General features: G+C 44.9%; 1 protein-coding gene across 1 annotated transcript in view; it reads right to left on the reverse strand.

Annotated features, from left to right (window-relative positions):
- Positions 1-2,416: 2,416 nt before the first annotated feature.
- LOC135524999 (semaphorin-3D-like) overlaps positions 2,417-19,020 on the reverse strand; it is a 71,147-nt gene continuing 54,543 nt past the window's right edge. The window contains exon 15 of the mRNA XM_064952793.1: positions 2,417-3,888. Coding sequence (XP_064808865.1) covers positions 3,418-3,888 — 471 coding nt within the window. The 3' untranslated portion in view covers positions 2,417-3,417. The remainder of the gene's footprint in view (positions 3,889-19,020) is intronic.

The following is a 19,020-nucleotide window of genomic DNA, read 5'->3' on the forward strand; positions in this document are numbered from 1 at the left end:
TCATAACTGACAACTGGCTGTGTCCCCTCTGACTTCAAAATGGCCCGAGTTGCTCCCCTCCTCAAGAAACCAACACTCAACCTCTCTGATGTCAAAAACTTCAGACCGGTATTCCTTCTTTCTTTTCTTTCCAAAACAAGTTGAGCATGCTGTCTCTCACCACCTCTCTCACTATCTCTCAGAGTTAAATAAAACAATATATATATCTTCTTGACCTTGACCTGCCTTTGACACTGTGAACCATCAGATCCTCCTCTCCTGCCTCTCAGGGCAGGGCGTCACAGGCTCTGCACACTCTTGGATTGCATCCTACCTGGCACCCCACACCTACCAGGTGACGTGGAGAGGATCTGTCTGCACCATGTACTCTCACTACTGGTGTTCCCCAGGGATCGGTTCTAGGCCTCATCTTATCTTTATAAACCAAGTCACTCCACTCCATTATATACTCACATGGTCTCTCCTATCATTGCTATGTGGATGACACTCAACCACTTTTCTCCTTCCCCCCTTTTGACACCCAGGTGGGGACACGCGTCTCTGCATGCCTGGCAGATATCTCAGCTTGGATGTCGGCCCATACCTCAAGCTCAACCTTGACAAGACAGAGCTGCTCTTCCTCCTAGGGAAGGCCTGCCCATTCCAAAACCTCCGTAATGTCCCACTCCCAGAGTGCAAAGAACCTTGACGTGACCCTAGACAATGTAGAGTATGACCCTACCTCACACAGGAAGCAGCACAGGTCCTAATTCAGGCACTTGTGGACTACTGCAAAAAAGAAAAGAAAGAAGGGTTCCTGTCTGAAGTTTTTGACGTCAGAGAGGTTGAGTGGTCTGAGAGTCTTTAGGTGTCTTTTGGCAAACTCCAAGCGGGCTGTCATGTGCTTGTTACTGAGGAGTGACTTCTGTCTGGCCACTCTACCAGAAAGGTCTGATTGGTGAAGTGCTGCGGAGATGGTTGTCCTTCTTGACGGTTCTCCCATCTCCACAGAGGAACTCTGGAGCTCTGTCAGAGTGACCATCAGGTTCTTGGTCACTTCCCTGACCATTGCTTTCTCTCCCGGTTGCTCAGTTTGGCCGGGTGGCCAGCTCTAGGAAGAGTCTTCGTGGTTCCAACTTTCTTCAATTTAAGAATGATGGAGGACACTGTGTTCCTGGGGAATATTAATACTGCAGACATTTTTTGGTACCCTTCACCAGATCTGTGCCTCGACACAATCCTGTTTCGGGGCTCTATAGACAATTCCCTTAACTTCATGGCTTGGTTTTTGTTCTGACATGAACTGTCAACTGTGGGACCCTATATAGACAGGTGTGTGCCTTTCCAAATGATGTCCAATCAATTGAATTTACCAAAGGTGGACTCCAATCAAGTTGTAGAAACATCCCAAGGATGATCAATGGAAGCAGGATGCACCTGAGCTCAATTTCGAGTCTCATAGCAAAGGGTCTGAATACTTATGTAAATAAGTTATTTCCGTTGTTTATTTTTAATGAATATGGTATTGTGTGTAGTTTGATGCGCAACAATTTGAATTGAATCAATTTTAGAATAAGACTGTAAAGTAACCAAATGTGGAAAAAGTCAAACGGTCTGAATACTTTCCGAATGCACTTTCTGTAATGCATTGTCATAATGACATTTTAAAGGCTAATAAGGCTAACTATTTATAAAGGAAGAACCCTCCAAAGATAAAAGGGTTCTCACTAGAAACCGTGGTTACTGGTATAAAATGGTTATTAGTAGAATCCTTAGAGGGTTCTAGGCAGAACCCTTCATAGAGGGTTCTAGGTAGAACCATATACAGGAGGTTCTTTGAAGAACATATAGGGTTCTATCTAAAGGGTTCAACCCAGCACCAAAAAGGGTTCACCTATGGGACAAACTGATGTACCCTGTATGGTTCTACTTAGCACTTTTTTTCTAAGTATACAAAAACTTTTCAAAACCAAAAACACCTTGGGATGTATACTGTTACATATAGTCTGTCCAATCAGCCCAATACTGGCAAACCAACCTCTCCTGTTCATCAGCTTTATCTCCCATGGAAAACACACACACACACAAACACAAACACGTACACAAGCAGTTCTCCTTGTTCAGCATCTACGACCAGCTGGGACTGGATCAACCTGACATGCTTTGAAGAGGAATAGATCATTCTGGCCCAAGCATTAAGGCCAGCTAGTGTGTGTAATCAGTGTGTGTGTGTGTGTGTGTGTGTGTGTGTGTGTGTGTGTGTGTGTGTGTGTGTACAGCTGCGCTCGTGTGTGTGTGTGTGTACAGCTGCTGTTACTATATCAGGACTGGACCAACTGAGCTAAACAAAGTTCACTGCTGTAAAAAAAAAAAAACTTACTGTGCATTTTTCATTTCTCTCTCATTCTCTCTCTCCCCCATACTCATCCATGAGAAATTATAAGACAATAGTTTATTTACAGAACTTTCAGACTCTACCAAAATAAATCTACCTACAAAAAGAGAAACATTCACTTTGTACAAAAATATGATTCTTTGTTCATTCTAGACATAATGTGATTATCATAGTAGCAGTAGAATATGTCCTATCTAAGCTTAACTAGAGCATGCAGTTTCACCTGTACATGTTATAGAAGTATTTACAGTCGTTCAACATGAATGCATCTGATTAAGACACAAAACACTGAGCTCTGGGCACGTCTCATTCGGCTAAAATAGAGTTATGGCTAGAAGGGATGCAGCTAATGTCAAGGCCACGTCACACTCTGGGGATTATACCTTAGGCTTTGAACACACCTACCCCCCCACCGAAAGCCAGCTTAGTTAGTTAATGCTTGCTAGCTTGCAAGGGCGGTAGTTCAAATTGTCAAAAAAGTTGTTTGTAGCAAGTGTAGCCAATATCAGTTTGACAACTAAGGCAAAGTGATTGCAGTGATGTTCCACTTAAATGTACAACTACATCGTTGACGTGTACTACGATCAAAACATAATGATTCTAAACATTCTACTCACAAATTCGGCAGGCAAGGTCTAAACTTTCGCTGGAATTTTAAATAACCTTTGACATTAGCTGCAGCCCTTCTTAAATAAGGTTACTTTGATACGTCAGTAAAGGCACTGAGACACTATTGAGACAGCCATAGGGATCATGGGTAGTGTAGTTTGAGAAGCCAGGCCTACGTGAGCCCTATGAGTGTTTGACTGGTATGAAAGAAGATTATACCTCTGTAAGAAGAGTCTATCGTGGTCCATATTATCAACTGCAGGATCCCAGTTCCCATGTCGTTATAACTGGCCCTCAACTAAACATGATCATCTTCCCTATTGTCCCCCCTTACACCTATAAACATTGATGGTCTCCCCTAATATTTTGACTGATTACACTTTTGGCTACTGCTGTTTCAGTAGCAACTCCTCCTCTTTGTTACCCTCACCACTTCATCCACTCCTCCACTGCCCTACCCTCTCGCCATCCTTCTCTTTATCCCTCTCTGCACCCCTCTCTCCATGGTGTCGTCTGTTCCTGCTCTTCTTCAGCTCCTGGATGTGTTTCCATTTTCCTGCCCCTTGCCCTCTCCCCCCTCTCCTATTTGTTGGCCTCTTTTCCAGCCACAGCGAATCACAGTAGTCCTCCAGCGAGCCAATGGGAGAACTCATCACACGCAGATAATCCTTATAGCGCTGACGAGACTCAGTCCCGGGGCGAACTTCGACGCTGGGGTCCTCGCTGGGCTTGGTCCGCCCATCCAGATGCCCGTAGGGAATGAGACGAAGTGTAAGGCGGAGCAAAGTGTGTGTGAAGTGAGTGTGTTCCTGTGCCACACACTCATACACGCCAGCGTCGGAAGGATGGAGAGAGCGGATGAGAAAACCACGGTCTGTAAGGACCACTCTGTCATCTGGCCTCACCTAGGAGAGGGGGTGAGATGAGAGAGTACAGTTGCTATAAGCAGTCATATACTGTAGTACTCTATAAAGACAATAATAGGAATGAAACATAAGACAGACTTTTAGCCTAACAACCAAGAAAACATAGGGAGATACGCAGAACAACATTGATAATGAAACATGTGGAATGTGTGATACGGGCATCAGGTAGCCTAACGGTTAGGAGAGTTGGACCAGTAACAGAAAGGTCACTGGTTCAAATCCCTGAGTTGACTAGGTGAAAAATCTGCTGATGTGCCCTTGAGCAAGCCACCTAACCCTAATTGGTCCAAGGTCGCCATCAACAATGGTGGATCCCTGCCTCTGACCCCACTCTCAGGAGGAGTGGGATATGCAAAGAAAATAAAATCCAATTCACGTGTACGTGTGAAATAGGACAAATGTGAGCACCTAATTATCGTATCTTATATCTGGATGAACGAACACTCAGGTCTAACAGGGAAAACCAGACCCATCAACACCAGACTGTAACCCTTCAACAACATGTCACACACCAATGCCTCACTCACACACACAGCTAATTTGCACTCAAGGTGTGTTAAGCATGGTAATGGCCCTTGAAACAGGATGCACATTAAAGGTTTGGGTGCGGTGTTTGTCGACTGATGGGGTCAGAGGTGTGTGTGTCACGGTCAGTGGTGCTAGTGTAGCAGCGTGATAATCGTCTTCCCTCCATGCCCACAAACATCCCCTGTGATTCATCAGGTGACACGGCCTAAAACAACACAGCTGGGCTCTGTGTGTGTGTGAGAGAGAGAGGGAGTAAGCGGGAACGTTTCAAAGCATACCTCCCCCCTGCCAGCGGTGAAGAGGAAGAGATCATTCTGGCCAGCTAGTGTGTGTGATCTGTGTGTGCGTGTTGATGTTGATGATGTGTAGCTGAGCCAGAGGCAGCAGACCATACAGCTGGGATATGATTGGAGTCTGGACATGGTGGCCCATATAGAGAGGTTCTAGAGTTTAGCACTGTGCTATTATAGGTATATACTTTACAGGTGGAATCTGACTGTAGTTTGTAGAGAGTCGAGTGGAATGTACTGTATGTTTCACACGATTCTGCATTTATTCGGAGTATGTTTTGTTTGAATCAACCGTTTGGAGACACCAGCTCTTTGGTTTTATAGCTGAGTTTTACAAGGGGATGTGTTCAGCGGATATGGGGGACATGAAACACAGTGAATTAACAGATACTGATATGCAGGTGTTCGGACCAGCTGGTCCAAGGTACTTCCTGTCAGAGACGGTCTGGATTGGAAATGATGGAAAGAGAAGAAGAAGAGAGATAGAGATAGGTGGGGTGTGTTTAAGAAACTGAAGAAACAGAGGGTGAAGATTTGAAAAGGGAGATAGGGATTGAGGAGAGGTAGAGGACATACGGAATGAGTTGGAGGACAGAAGGAAGGAATGGAAAAGAGAGAGAAAGTGTGACGGGAGGAAAGGAAAGGCTGGAGAGTGAAATGTTGAAATAAAACAGACAACAGACAAGTCCAGCTGTAAGACCGCACACACACACACACACACACACACACACACACACACACACACACACACACACACACACACACACACACACACACACACACACACACACACACAAAATACAGTATCAGGGATCTAAAGTGCGACCAATTTGGATAGGCAGCAAAATATTTTGCTGTACGACCAGGAGCTTCAGTTTTGGAGCACTGCGCGACTAGGAAAACACTATAATAGTTTTTATGATAAGGTATTGCTGTACCATTGTTTCTGAGTACCCTAGAGAGAAAAGCAAGTGCAGATCCGATAGCGTCATGGTTGCACCACAACTGCAGCAGAAATGGCTTGTAGCCCAACCAGGTGAAAAGATCTGCCCCATATTACTGGTGCAACATTTTATTTTTCTATAGCAGATTGTAATAAACGTATTTTAGGGTGTTTTCACACTTGGTCTCTTTTTAAGTCAATTTTTGTGAACTCAGTGCGGTTCGCTTACTTTTTTGTGCAGTGTGAACACCGCACAGGAACTCAGACCCTTCAAAAGAGCCCCAAAAGCTGACTGAACTGAGACCATCTCGAGCGTTGGTCTGAGTTCCGTTCACTTGAATTCCGTGGTCTGGTTCCCTCTTTTTCAGGCAGTTGTCATTATTCCCCCACCCCACGCTAGACTACTGCAACAATGTTTCCCCTGCCATAAACCCTCACATTAGTGCCACAATAGAGAGAAGATGATGATGTTTGCGGAAAAACATGCTGTTTTGGATATTGATTAGCGATTGTCAAGGATGCACAGAAATTCCTAAGTGTGTGGAGTTTTAGGTTCAGAATATTTACAAGATGTGACCTATAGGCTAATAGAGCTTCATACGCTGTTTATTCAATAGTGGGGTTTGAATAGTATGAGAAGAAAACAACATATTTGGTGAGAATCACAACATAGGGGACAAAATCAATTCTAGCTTTTAAAGTGGCAGAAGCCTACATTGGATGTACAATGTTCAATGACAGCATTATTTAATCTGCAGTTATTCTTCTGCTATTTAATCTGTTAGCGATAATATTGATATGTTAATAGAATCTTCTGATTGCATTTAGTTAAAACAATATAATTGTAATCTATTAGCTTCCAAAATGTAAGTAGGAAACACATTCTGATGGAAAGGGTTGTCCTGCACTTTGTAAAAACCCAGAGTGCATTGAGTGAATGTTGGAAAATGTGATTGGTTCCTTTGTAAACAAAGCCATGTGAATGCAAAGAGGACTCGGACCACAAAGTAAGTGAAGTGAACTGGCAAAAGAGCTTAGTCCTCAGTAAAAGGCAAGGGCAGTGTGAAAACAAAGATAACTGAGTTACTTCGCTTTTCTCAATCCCAGAGTTCACTTTAAAGAGGACTGAGATCTGGGATTTTAAACAGGACTACAGTACTACAGACTACAGTACATCAAGGCAAAGGGTGGCTACTTTGAAGAATCTCAAATATACAATATATTTAGATTTGTTTAACACTCTTTTGGTTACTACATGATTCCATATTTGTTATTTCATAGTTTTGATGTATTCACTATTATTCTACAATGTAGAAAACAGTAAAAATAAAGAAAAACCCTGGATTGAGTAGGTGTGTCCAAACCTTTGACAAGTACTGCATATGTGAAAACACCCACATTCATAAAACATGTCGTGGGCCGTTCTAAAACGTCTTTGTTTTGTTTTGTTGACATTGAGTGTAAGGTTATTTTCCTGACACCACACCCCGATGGCCCTCACCTCCTCCCTGTAGGCCGTCTCGTTGTTGTTGGTAATCAAGCCTACCACTGTAGTGTCGTCTGCAAACTTGATGATTGAGTTGGAGGCGTGCATGGCCACGCAGTCGTGGGTGAACAGGGAGTACAGGAGAGGGCTCAGAACGCACCCTTGTGGGGCCCCAGTGTTGAGGATCAGCGGGGTGGAGATGTTGTTACCTACCCTCACCACCTGGGGGCAACCTGTCAGGAAGTCCAATACACAGTTGATCAGGGCGGGGTCGAGACCCAGGGTCTCGAGCTTGATGACGAGTTTGGAGGGTGCTATGGTGTTAAATGCTGATCTGTGGTCAATGAACAGCATTCTCGCATAGGTAGTTTTCTTGTCCAGATGGGTTAGTTCAGTGTGGTTGTGATTGCATCGTCTGTGGACCTATTGGGGCGGTAAGAAAATTGGAGTGGGTCTAGGGTGTCAGGTAGTGTGGAGGTGATATGGACCTTGACTAGTCTCTTAAAGCACTTCATGTGCTTCAGTGCTACGGGGCGGGGCGGTAGTCGTTTAGCTCAGTTACCTTAGCTTTCTTGGGAACAGGAACAATGGTGGCCATCTTGAAGCATGTGGGAACAGCATACTGGGATAAGGATTGATTGAATATGTCCGTAAACACACCAGCCAGCTGGTTTGTTTAGTCTGTCTGGGAGCAAGACATCCTGGTCCGTGACGGGGCTGATTTTCTTTTTGTAATCCGTGATTGACTGTAGACCCTTCCACATACCTCTTGTGTCTGAGCCACTGAATTGAAACTCTACTTTATCTCTATACTGACGCTTAGCTGGTTTGATTGTCTTGCGGAGGGATTAGCTACACTGTTTGTATTCGGTCATGTTTCCGGTCACCTTGCCCTGATTAAAAGCAGTGGTTTGCGCTTTCAGTTTCGCTCGAATGCTGCCATCAATCTACGGTTTCTGGTTTGGGAATGTTTTAATAGATGCTGTGGGTATGACATCGCCGATGCACTTGCTAATAAACTCGCTCACCGAATCAACGTATTTGTCAATGTTGTTGTTGGACGCAATGCGGAACATATCCCAGTCCACGTGATCAAATCAATCTTGAAGTGTGGAATCAGATTGGTCGGACCAGCGTTGAACAGACCTGAGCACGGAAGCTTCCTGTTTTAGTCTCTGTCTATAGGCAGGGAGCAACAAAATGGAGTCGTGGTCAGCTTTTCCGAAAGGAGGGTGGGGGAGGGCCTTATATGCGTCGCGGAAGTTTGAATAACAATGTTCCAGGGTTTTGCTAGCCCTGGTAGAACAATCGACATGCAGATAGAATTTAACCTCTTGAAACTCTGGGGGCGCAATTTCATTTTTGGATGAAAAACGTTCCCGTTTTAAACAAGATATTTTGTCACAAAAAGATGCTCGACTATGCATATAATTGATAGCTTTGGAAGGAAAACACTCTGAATTTTCCAGAACTGCAAAGATATTGTCTGTGGGTGCCCTAGAATGGGAGCTACAGGCAAAACCAAGATGAAACGGCAACCAGGAAATCAGCAGGATTTTTGAGGCTCCGTTTTCCATTGTCTCCTTATATGGCTGTGAATGCGAGAGGAATGAGCCTGCCCTTTCTGTCGTTTCCCCAAGGTGTCTGCAGCATTGTGACGCATTTGTAGGCATATCATTGGAAGGTTGACCATAAGAGACTACATTTTCCAGGTGTCCGCCCGGTGTCCTCTGTCGAAATTGGTGCGTCTTTTTCAGCTGCTGGTATTTTTCCATGCGATTCTGAGGGGAAAGCAGGCTTCCACGAACTGCATATCAATGAAGAGATATGTGAAAAAACACCTTGAGGATTGATTCTAAACAACGTTTGCCATGTTTCGGTCGATATTATGGAGTTAATTCGGAAAAAGTTTGACGTTTTGGTGACTGAATTTTCGGTTCGTTTCGGTAGCCAAATGTGATGTACAAAACGGAGCGATTTCTCCTACACAAAGATTCTTTCAGGAAAAACTGAACATTTGCTATGTAACTGAGAGTCTCCTCATTGAAAACATCTGAAGCTCTTCAAAGGTAAATGATTTTATTTATTTGGTTATCTGGTTTTTGTGAAAATGTTGCGTGCTAAATGCTACTCAAAATGCTAAGCTAGCTTGCAATACTCTTACACAAATGATTGAATTGCTATGGTTCAAAAGCATATTTTGAAAATCTGAGATGACAGTGTTGTTAAGAAGAGGCTAAGCTTGAGAGCAGGCGCATTATTTTCATTTTATTTGCGATTTTCAGAAATCGTTAACGTTACGTTATGCTAATGAGCCTGAGGCTTTATTCATGATCCCGGATACGGGATGGGGAGTATCAAGAGGTTTAAGGAGTCTTGTTTTCAGATTAGCCTTGTTAAAATCCCCAGCTACAATGAATGCAGCCTCAGGGTATGTAATTTCCAGTTTACATAGAGTCAAATGAAATTCGTTCAGGGCCATCGATGTGTCTGCTTGAGGGGGAATATATGCGGCTCTTGGTAGATAGTGCGGTCGACATTTGATTGTGAGGAATTCTAAATCAGGTGAACAGAAGGTCTTAAGTTCCTGTATGTTGTTATGATCACACCATGTCTCGTTAATCATAAGGTATACCCCCCAGCCCCTCTTCTTACCAGAAAGATGCTTGTTTCTGTCGGCACGATGCGTGAAGAAACCAGCTGGCTGTACCGACTCGGATGGCGTGTCTCGAGTGAGCCATGTTTCCGTGAAGCAAAGAACGTTACAGTCTATTATGTCTCTCTGGAATGCTACCCTTGCTCAGATTTCATCTACCTTGTTGTCAATAGACTGGACATTGGCGAGTAGTACACTCGGGAGCCGTGTGCGATGCGCCCGTCTCCGGAGCCTGACCAGAAGATCGCTTCGTCTGCCCCTTTTACGGCTTCTTTGTTTTGGTTTGCCGGCTGGGATCCGATCCATTGTCCTGGGTGGTGGGCAAAACAGAGGATCCGCTTTGGGAAAGTAGTATTCCTGGTAGTAATGATGGTTAGTTGACGTTGCTCTTATATCCAATAGTTCCTCCCGACTGTATGTAATAAAACCTAAGATTACCTGGGGTACCAATGTAAGAAAAAAGACGTAAAAAAAACAAACTACTGCATAGTTTCCTAGGAACACGAAGCGAGGCGGCCATCTGTCGGCAACCTCCTTCCCATTGTGTTGCTAACCCACAAACACATGGCCCTGCCTGGGGAGGACAGGGTTATGGTTTCCCCTGTAGAGGCACACATAAACACATGCATATGTACACTCACACACTCAGAATCATACACACTCACATCACACATAGCCAATAAAGAAAGCAGGGAAGGTCTGGGGTAAAAGGTTGAGGTGACAGGGAAGACGGGACATGAGAAGTAAAACAAGGGGAGAAGAGATGATGGAGGAGGAAGGCGAGGGGAGAGGGGTGATGAGAAGAGAATGATAGGGGAGGTAGAAGGGACAAGGAGAAGGTGTAATAACTGAAGGTGTTGATTATGCCAGTCTCTGTCATCTGGTTAAGGGGATGAGTGTCAACTTCAATGAGTTGCTCTGCTCCCCTTTCCTTACCAAAACACCACCACCCTCTCCCTGTCCCTCTCTCAATTCCTCACCTCCCAGACCCACTACTCTAACACAAACAAATGTATCTCGCCATCTCTCTTTCTTTTTCTCTCTCTCTCTTTTCTTCACGCCTCCTCAAATACATCCTCTTCCATGTAAAACACAAATAAAACCCTTTCCTCTCTCTCGCTCTTCCAGTGTCTGGTCTCAGTCAATCACCACGTGTCTAACAGAGAAAGGGTTCCGGAAGGTTCTATTTCCTCCAAACGATCCGTGAGTTCAGGAAGAGAAGAGAATAGATGAGGTGGCAGGAGGAAGAGGAGAAAGAAGAGCATGAGAAAGAGAGAGAAAAAATATGGATATTTGTATGGGCTGTGTTTTTGCACAACTATCGTTATCACTCCTCTCCATCTTGAAGTTACTAGTGTTTGACCCCTGGTCATCGGCTCTCTGCTCTACAGAGGAGAGAGTTGACAGTTGAATGTGTAGGTCTTAGACAAGGTTACTCATCGAACATCAAACAAGGAGAAGACCTGATGCATATACTGTTACATACGACACAGTGGTGGAAAAAGTACCCAATTGTCATACTTAAGTAAAAGTAAAGATACATTCATAGAAAATGACTCAAGTAAAAGTGAAAGTCACCCAGTAAAATACAACTTGAGTAAAAGTCTAAAAGTATTCTGTTTAAAATATAAGTATTGAAGTATCTGAAGTATCAAAAGTAGATGTAATTGCAAAAATATACATAAGTGCCAAACGGCACAAATGTATTGTTTTTTATTTATTTACAGATAGTCAAGGGCACACTCCAACACTCAGACATAGTTTACAAATGAAGCAGTTGTGTTTAGTGAATCTGCCAGATCAGAGGCAGTAGGGATGACCAGGGATGTTATTTTGATAAGTGTGTTAATTGGACCTGTCCTGTTAATAAGCATTGAAAATGTAACGAGTACTTTTGGGTGTCAGGAAACATGTATGGAGTAAAAAGTACATTATTTTCTTTAGGAATGTAGTGGGAGCAAAAGTAAAAGTTGTAAAAAAAAAAAAAAAAAAAAAGTACAGATACCCAAAAAAACAACTTAAGTAGTACTTTGAAGTATTTTTACTGAAGTACTTTACACCACTGATACTACAAAAAGGTGCTCAGTTGAACCATACAGGGTTCATCAGTTTGTCCCTACAGGGTAACCCTTTTCGGTGCTGGGTAGAACCCTTTAAATAGAACCCTCTATGTAGTGTTCTTCAAAGAACCTCCTGTATATGGTTCTACCTAGAACCCTCTATGAAGGGTTCTATCAAGAACCCTATGATTGTTGGGGGGTTCTTCCTAGAACCAGCCTTATTAAGCTTTAATTATGCCAATACATTACCTACAGTGCATTGGGAAAGTATTCAGACCCCTTGACTTTTTCCATGTTTTGTTACATTACAGCCTTATTCTAAAATGTATTAAAATTACTTTATTTCCTCATCAAGCAAAAACAGTTTTTTAGATATGTTTGCTAATTTATAATATAATTTGGCAGCGATTCTATAATTTGGCAGTGATTACAGATGAATTTACCACAGGTGGACTGCAATCAAGTTGCAAACACACCTCAAGTATGATAAATGGAAACAGGATGCACTTGAGCTTGTAGTTTAATACATTTTAGAATAAGGGTGTAGCATAACAAAATGTGGAAAAAGTTAATGGGTCTGAATACTTTCCAAATGCACTGTCTATAAGGCCTTTCTTCTAGTGCCTAGTTATAACCTAACACAGGGTTGGTAGGAATCTCCTGGTTTACAGGCCACATCTGTCCTGTAAGTCACATTATGGTGGTTCGCAAAGTAAGGTGTATTTCCTATTGGTTTAAAGACCAAGGTAGGATAGCCAACAAGAGGCATTGTTAATCACCCACAACCAGCATACTGCCAGGCCAGGGAAGACTGACTACTGAAACTGCCTCGATCATCTAAACTGGAACAACCATCTCAGTGAGGGGTGCAGTAAATCTAATAACTCACAGATTGGATTAGTTTAGAAAACGGAATGTTATTTATCTTTGTGTAGCATAAAATGTATCAACCAATTAATGTAAAAACACAGATATTACAGTAAAACAAAAAATTCTGAAAAGCTCCCTGCAATAGAGAATGCTGGGAAATATTATATATGGTTCTATGTAGAACCCTTGTCTTTCAATGAATAATTATTGCTTTCCTAAGAATCATTCTTGCCTTCTAAAGAATTATCAAAGAACCCTTTCTTCCAAAACCGGTTCTTATGATGTTAAAGGATCTAGTTAGAACCCTTTGCCTTACAAAGACCCCGGTTCTTGGTAGAATCATAACCTTCCACAAATAACCCTTTTGGTACCCTTTGTTCTAAGAGTGTACCCTTCTCCTGACCTCTTAATCTCATCCTTCTCTTTCTCCTCCTTCTCTTCCTACAGTAATTCTGGCAGTTCAAAGTCAACCAATCATACTGCTAGAGTTAGAAACAAGCTCCGCTTCCGGTCTGAATGAAACAGTGATCTCAGTGCACTCTGGTACACACGCTTCAAATATTTTTTGTATTTATATTTTGATGTGTGTATTTTCTGTCATTCATAAATCTCTTAGCAGACTAAGTGCAAAATCTGCCAGTGTGCCTTTGAGCGAGATACTTAACCCTAGTAGAGACCCACAGCAGAGATGTCATAAAACCTAGCGGTCAAACAGGGCAACGGTTCCAATTGTTTCTCCACCATTAATTCTATCCATAGGGGATTTTAGGAACTTTTAAAATAAGTGCTGTGTTTCTTGTAGGCTCACCCTGGCATGACATTTTGATAACCATGTATATCTCTCTCGGACAAGTTGACTTTTATCAATATATTCAGCTCTATTTACTCTCAGATTCTAAAATGCTAATTAGAATCAAAGTAGACATCACACAAAACTAAAAATCCCTGCAAGTTCCAGCACATCATCTCTAACTGACACCTTTGCTAACAGGATTTGTCAATTTTAAACATGCACAAGACATTTGACAGAATTGCCAATTTATTTATTACTACATTTAACTAACATTAGATAGTTAATCCAAAGATTCTTAACTTTGTCTCGATTCAATAGTCTCGTCAGGGTAAGCCTACACGAAAACAAAGCCCTTATTTTAAGTGTTTCTAAAATCCCCTATGGGAAAAATTAATGGTGGAAAAAGAAACGATTGGAATCATTTCCCTGTTTGACCAGTAGGTTTTATGGGTATTATGACTCATACTGTGGTACTCTATTTCTGCTGTAAGTCACTCTGGATAAGAGTGTCTGCTAATTGGCTAAAATATGAACATGGCATAAGTCGGGGCAAAATGTGTAGAATTGCAGAAAATTTGATTAAAAACATTTATCTCCACCCTATGGCAGAATGTCGGAAATTGCATGACATGAGTTATAAAATTGTAATTTTTTTCTCTCTGCAAATTATTATTATTTTTCTTGCAAAGATTGCTGATCTAGAACATGGAAGCAACCCTCCAGGTTGTTTTGGTTGGTTGTGTTGTTTTGCTGTCATGTAAGGGCACATGACGTAACACTTAAAGCAGTTAAAATGTCTGTTTTTCAGCCATGGGACATGATGACTTACAATGAACCTCTGTAGCACTGCCAGTACTGTAAGCCTCTGATAACACAAGATTGACTTCTTTCCTGACCTGACCCCTCTCCACAAGCTGTGTGTGTGCTCAGAGAGGCAAACGGGTGAGGACCCAAAAAAGGTGAGAAAAACATTTCCGCACAGAAGCACGGTGTGAAGTGCAGGAAAAAATGTGTCTATTTTCAGAGAATAAGAACATAACACACATTTGATTAATCTCAATATTCCTAACTTTCCAAACCACAATAGACAGATAAAATAGTTCCAGAGAGAGTTGGGCTCTTTGGTCTGTGTTCAATCTCAGTCTCCCCTGACAGAAATACATAGTCCTGTCATGTCTTGTTATGTCTGTTCCTGTCCTTTCTCTTCACTCTCTCTCTCTGCTGGTCTTTTTAGGTTACCTTCTCTGTCTCTCATTCTTCAGCTGTTCTACATCTCCTCTAACTAGCTCATTCACTCTTTCACACCTGTTCTCTCTTCCCCCTCTGATTAGGTCTCTATTTCTTTCTCTGTTCCTGCTACTTTCAGTGTCTGATTCTTGTTTGTGTTTTTTGATGCCAGAAGCAAGCTGTCGTCTCGTTTGCTTCCACCTTGTCCTGTCCTGTCGGAGTCTGCCTGGCAGGTGCATCCTGCACTATACTAACGTTCTTTTGTTCCGCTGACAACGTTGGAAGAGGATTTATGCCATTCCTGTTTTTTCATTAAAGAACTCTGTTTTCTGTTAAAACCGCTTTTGGGTCTTCACTCAAGTTCATAACAGAAGAATCAGACCAAGAATGGACCCAGCGGCTCCGGACCCTTTTCACTCCGCCGTCGAGATCCAGGGAGCGATGCTAGGCAGACACGAGGAGGAATTGTCTGCTGCTCGACATGCCGTTGAGACCCTGGCCGTCCAAGTCTCCGACCTCACAAGACAGGTTCACCAACTCCACCTCGATCCACCGCCCACTTCCAGGGTTTCCGAGTCTCCGGAGCCCAGGATCAACAACCCGCCGTGTTACTCTGGGGAGCCCACTGAGTGCCGCTCATTCCTCACTCAGTGTGATGTGGTGTTCTCTCTCCAGCCCAACACTTACTCCAGGAGCGCAGCCCGCATCGCCTACGTCATTTCTCTCCTTACCGGACGGGCGCGTGAGTGGGGCACGGCAGTCTGGGAGGCGAGGGCTGAGTGTATTAACCAGTATCAAGACTTTAAGGAGGAGATGATAAGGGTTTTTGACCGTTCTGTTTTTGGGGAGGAGGCTTCCAGGGCCCTGTCTTCCCTATGTCAGGGGAATCGATCCATAACGGATTATTCTATTGAGTTCCGCACTCTCGCTGCCTCAAGTGACTGGAACGAGCCGGCTTTGCTCGCTCGTTTTCTGGAGGGTCTCCTCGTCGAGGTTAAGGATGAGATTCTCTCCCGGGAGGTTCCTTCCAGTCTGGACTCCTTAATAGCTCTCGCTATTCGCATAGAGCGACGGTTTGATCTTCGTCGCCGAGCTCGTGGAAAGGAGCTCGCGTTCTCCGCTGCTCCCCTCTCCACATCACTGCCACCTGCCGCATCACTGCCACCCTCCTCCGCCGGCTCGGATGCTGAGCCTATGCAGCTGGGGGGTATCCGCATCTCGGCCAAGGAGAAGGAACGGAGAATCACCAATCGCCTCTGTCTCTACTGCGGCTCCGCTGGTCATTTTGTCACCTCATGTCCAGTAAAAGCCAGAGCTCATCAGTAAGAGGAGGGCTACTGGTGAGCGCAACTACTCAGGCCTCTCCTTCTGGATCACGCACTACTTTTCCGGTCCATCTCCGCTGGCCCGGTTCATCTGCTTCCTGCAGTGCCTTGATAGACTCTGGGGCGGAGGGCTGTTTTATGGACGAGACCTGGGCTCGGGAACATGACATTCCTCTCAGACAGTTAGGGGAGCCCACGGCCTTGTTCGCTTTAGATGGTAGTTCTCTCCCCAAGATTCAGCGTGAGACGCTGCCTTTAACCCTCACTGTCTCTGGTAATCATAGCGAAACCATTTCTTTTTTAATTTTTCGTTCACCTTTTACACCTGTTGTTTTGGGTCATCCCTGGCTAGTGCGCCATAACCCTTCTATTAATTGGTCTAGTAATACTATCCTATCCTGGAATGTTTCTTGTCATGTAACCTGTTTAATGTCTGCTATCCCTCCTGTTTCCTCTGTCTCTACTTCACAGGAGGAGCCTGGCGATTTGACAGGGGTGCCGGAGGAGTATCACGATCTGCGCACGGTGTTCAGTCGTTCCAAGGCCACTTCTCTCCTCCACACCGGTCGTATGACTGTAGTATTGATCTCCTTCCGGGAACTACTCCCCGGGGTAGATTATACTCTCTGTCGGCTCCCGAACGTAAGGCTCTCGAGGATTATTTGTCGGTTTCGCTCAACGCCGGTACCATTGTCTCCTCCTCCTCTCCCGCCGGAGCGGGGTTTTTTTTTGTTCAGAAGAAGGACGGGTCCCTGCGCCCATGCGTGGATTATCGAGGGCTGAATGACATAACAGTTAAGAATCGTTATCCGCTTCCTCTTATGTCTTCAGCCTTCGAGATCCTGCAGGGAGCCAGGTTTTTCACCAAATTGGACCTTCGTAACGCCTACCATCTCGTGCGCATTAGGGAGGGGGACGAGTGGAAGACGGCGTTTAACACTCCGTTAGGGCACTTTGAATACCGGGTTCTTCCTTTCGGCCTCGTTAACGCTCCAGCTGTCTTTCAGGCACTAGTTAACGACGTCCTGAGAGACATGCTGAACATTTTTGTTTTCGTTTACATGGACGATATCCTGATTTTTTCTCCGTCTCTCTCGATTCATGTTCAGCACGTGCGACGCGTCCTCCAGCGCCTTTTGGAGAACTGTCTTTATGTGAAGGCTGAGAAGTGCATTTTTCATGCCGCCTCTGTCCCTTTTCTCGGTTCCGTTATTTCCGCTGAGGGCATTAAGATGGATCCCGCTAAGGTCCAGGCTGTCATTGATTGGCCCGTTCCTAAGTCACGCGTCGAGCTGCAGCGCTTTCTGGGCTTCGCTAATTTCTATCGTCGTTTCATCCGTAATTTCGGTCAGGTGGCAGCTCCCCTCACAGCCCTTACTTCTGTTAAGACGTGCTTTAAGTGGTCCGTTTCCGCCCAGGGAGCTTTTGATCTTCTTAAGAATCGTTTTACATCCGCTCCTATTCTTGTTACACCTGACATCTCTAGCCAGTTTGTTGTTGAGGTTGACGCGTCAGAGGTGGGCGTGGGAGCCATTCTTTCTTAGCGCTCTCTCTCTGACGGCAAGGTCCATCCTTGCGCGTTTTTCTCTCATCGCTTATCGCCGTCAGAACGTAACTATGATGTTGGTAATCGCGAACTGCTCGCCATCCGCTTAGCCCTAGGCGAATGGCGACAGTGGTTGGAGGGGGCGACCGTTCCTTTTGTCGTTTGGACTGACCATAGGAACCTTGAGTACATCCGTTCAGCCAAACGACTTAATGCGCGTCAGGCTCGTTGGGCTCTGTTTTTCGCTCGTTTCGAGTTTGTTATTTCTTATCGTCCGGGCTCAAAAAACACCAAGCCTGATGCTTTATCTCGTCTCTTCAGTTCTTCTGAGGTCTCCACCGACCCCGAGGGGATTCTCCTGACGGGCGTGTTGTCGGGTTGACTGTCTGGGGAATTGAGAGGCAGGTAAAGCAAGCACTCGCTCACACTCCGTCGCCGCGAGCTTGTCCTAGGAACCTTCTGTTCGTTCCCGTTCCTACTCGTCCGGCCGTTCTTCAGTGGGCCCACTCTGCCAAGTTAGCCGGCCACCCCGGCGTTCGGGGTACGCTCGCTTCCATTCGCCAGCGTTTCTGGTGGCCCACTCGGGAACGTGACGCGCGTCGATTTGTCGCCGCTTGTTCGGTCTGCGCGCAGACTAAATCTGGGAACTCTCCTCCTGCCGGCCGTCTCAGACCGCTTCCCATTCCCTCTCGACCGTGGTCTCACATCGCTTTAGATTTTATCACCGGACTGCCTTCATCAGCGGGGAAGACAGTTATTCTTACGGTTGTCGATAGATTCTCTAAGGCGGCTCATTTCATTCCTCTCGATAAGCTCCCTTCTGCTAAGGAGACGGCTCAGATCATTATCGAGAATGTTTTCCGAATTCATGGCCTTCCGTCTGACGTCGTTTCCGACAGAGGCCCGCAGTTCACGTCTCAATTTTGGAGGGAGTTTTGCCGTTTGATTGGGGCTTCCGTCAGTCTCTCGTCCGGCTTTCATCCCCAGTCTAACGGTCAAGCCGAACGGGCCAATCAGACTGTTGGTCGCATTTTACGCAGTCTTTCTTTTCGTAACCCTGCGTCTTGGTCAGAACAGCTCCCCTGGGCAGAGTACGCCCACAACTCGCTTCCCTCGTCTGCTACCGGTCTATCCCCTTTTCAGTGTAGCCTCGGGTACCAGCCTCCGCTGTTCTCATCTCAGCTCGCCGAGTCCTGCGTCCCCTCCGCTCAGGCTTTTGTCCAGCGTTGCGAGCGCACCTGGAAGGGGGTCAGGTCGGCACTTTGCCGTAATAGGGCGCAGACTGTGAGGGCCGCTAATAAGCGTAGGACCAAGAGTCCTAGATATTGTTGCGGTCAGAGAGTATGGCTCTCCACTCAGAACCTTCCCCTTAAGACAGCTTCTCGCA

The sequence above is a fragment of the Oncorhynchus masou genome, chromosome 31 (assembly GCF_036934945.1).
Source record: "Oncorhynchus masou masou isolate Uvic2021 chromosome 31, UVic_Omas_1.1, whole genome shotgun sequence".
NCBI lineage: Eukaryota > Metazoa > Chordata > Actinopteri > Salmoniformes > Salmonidae > Oncorhynchus > Oncorhynchus masou.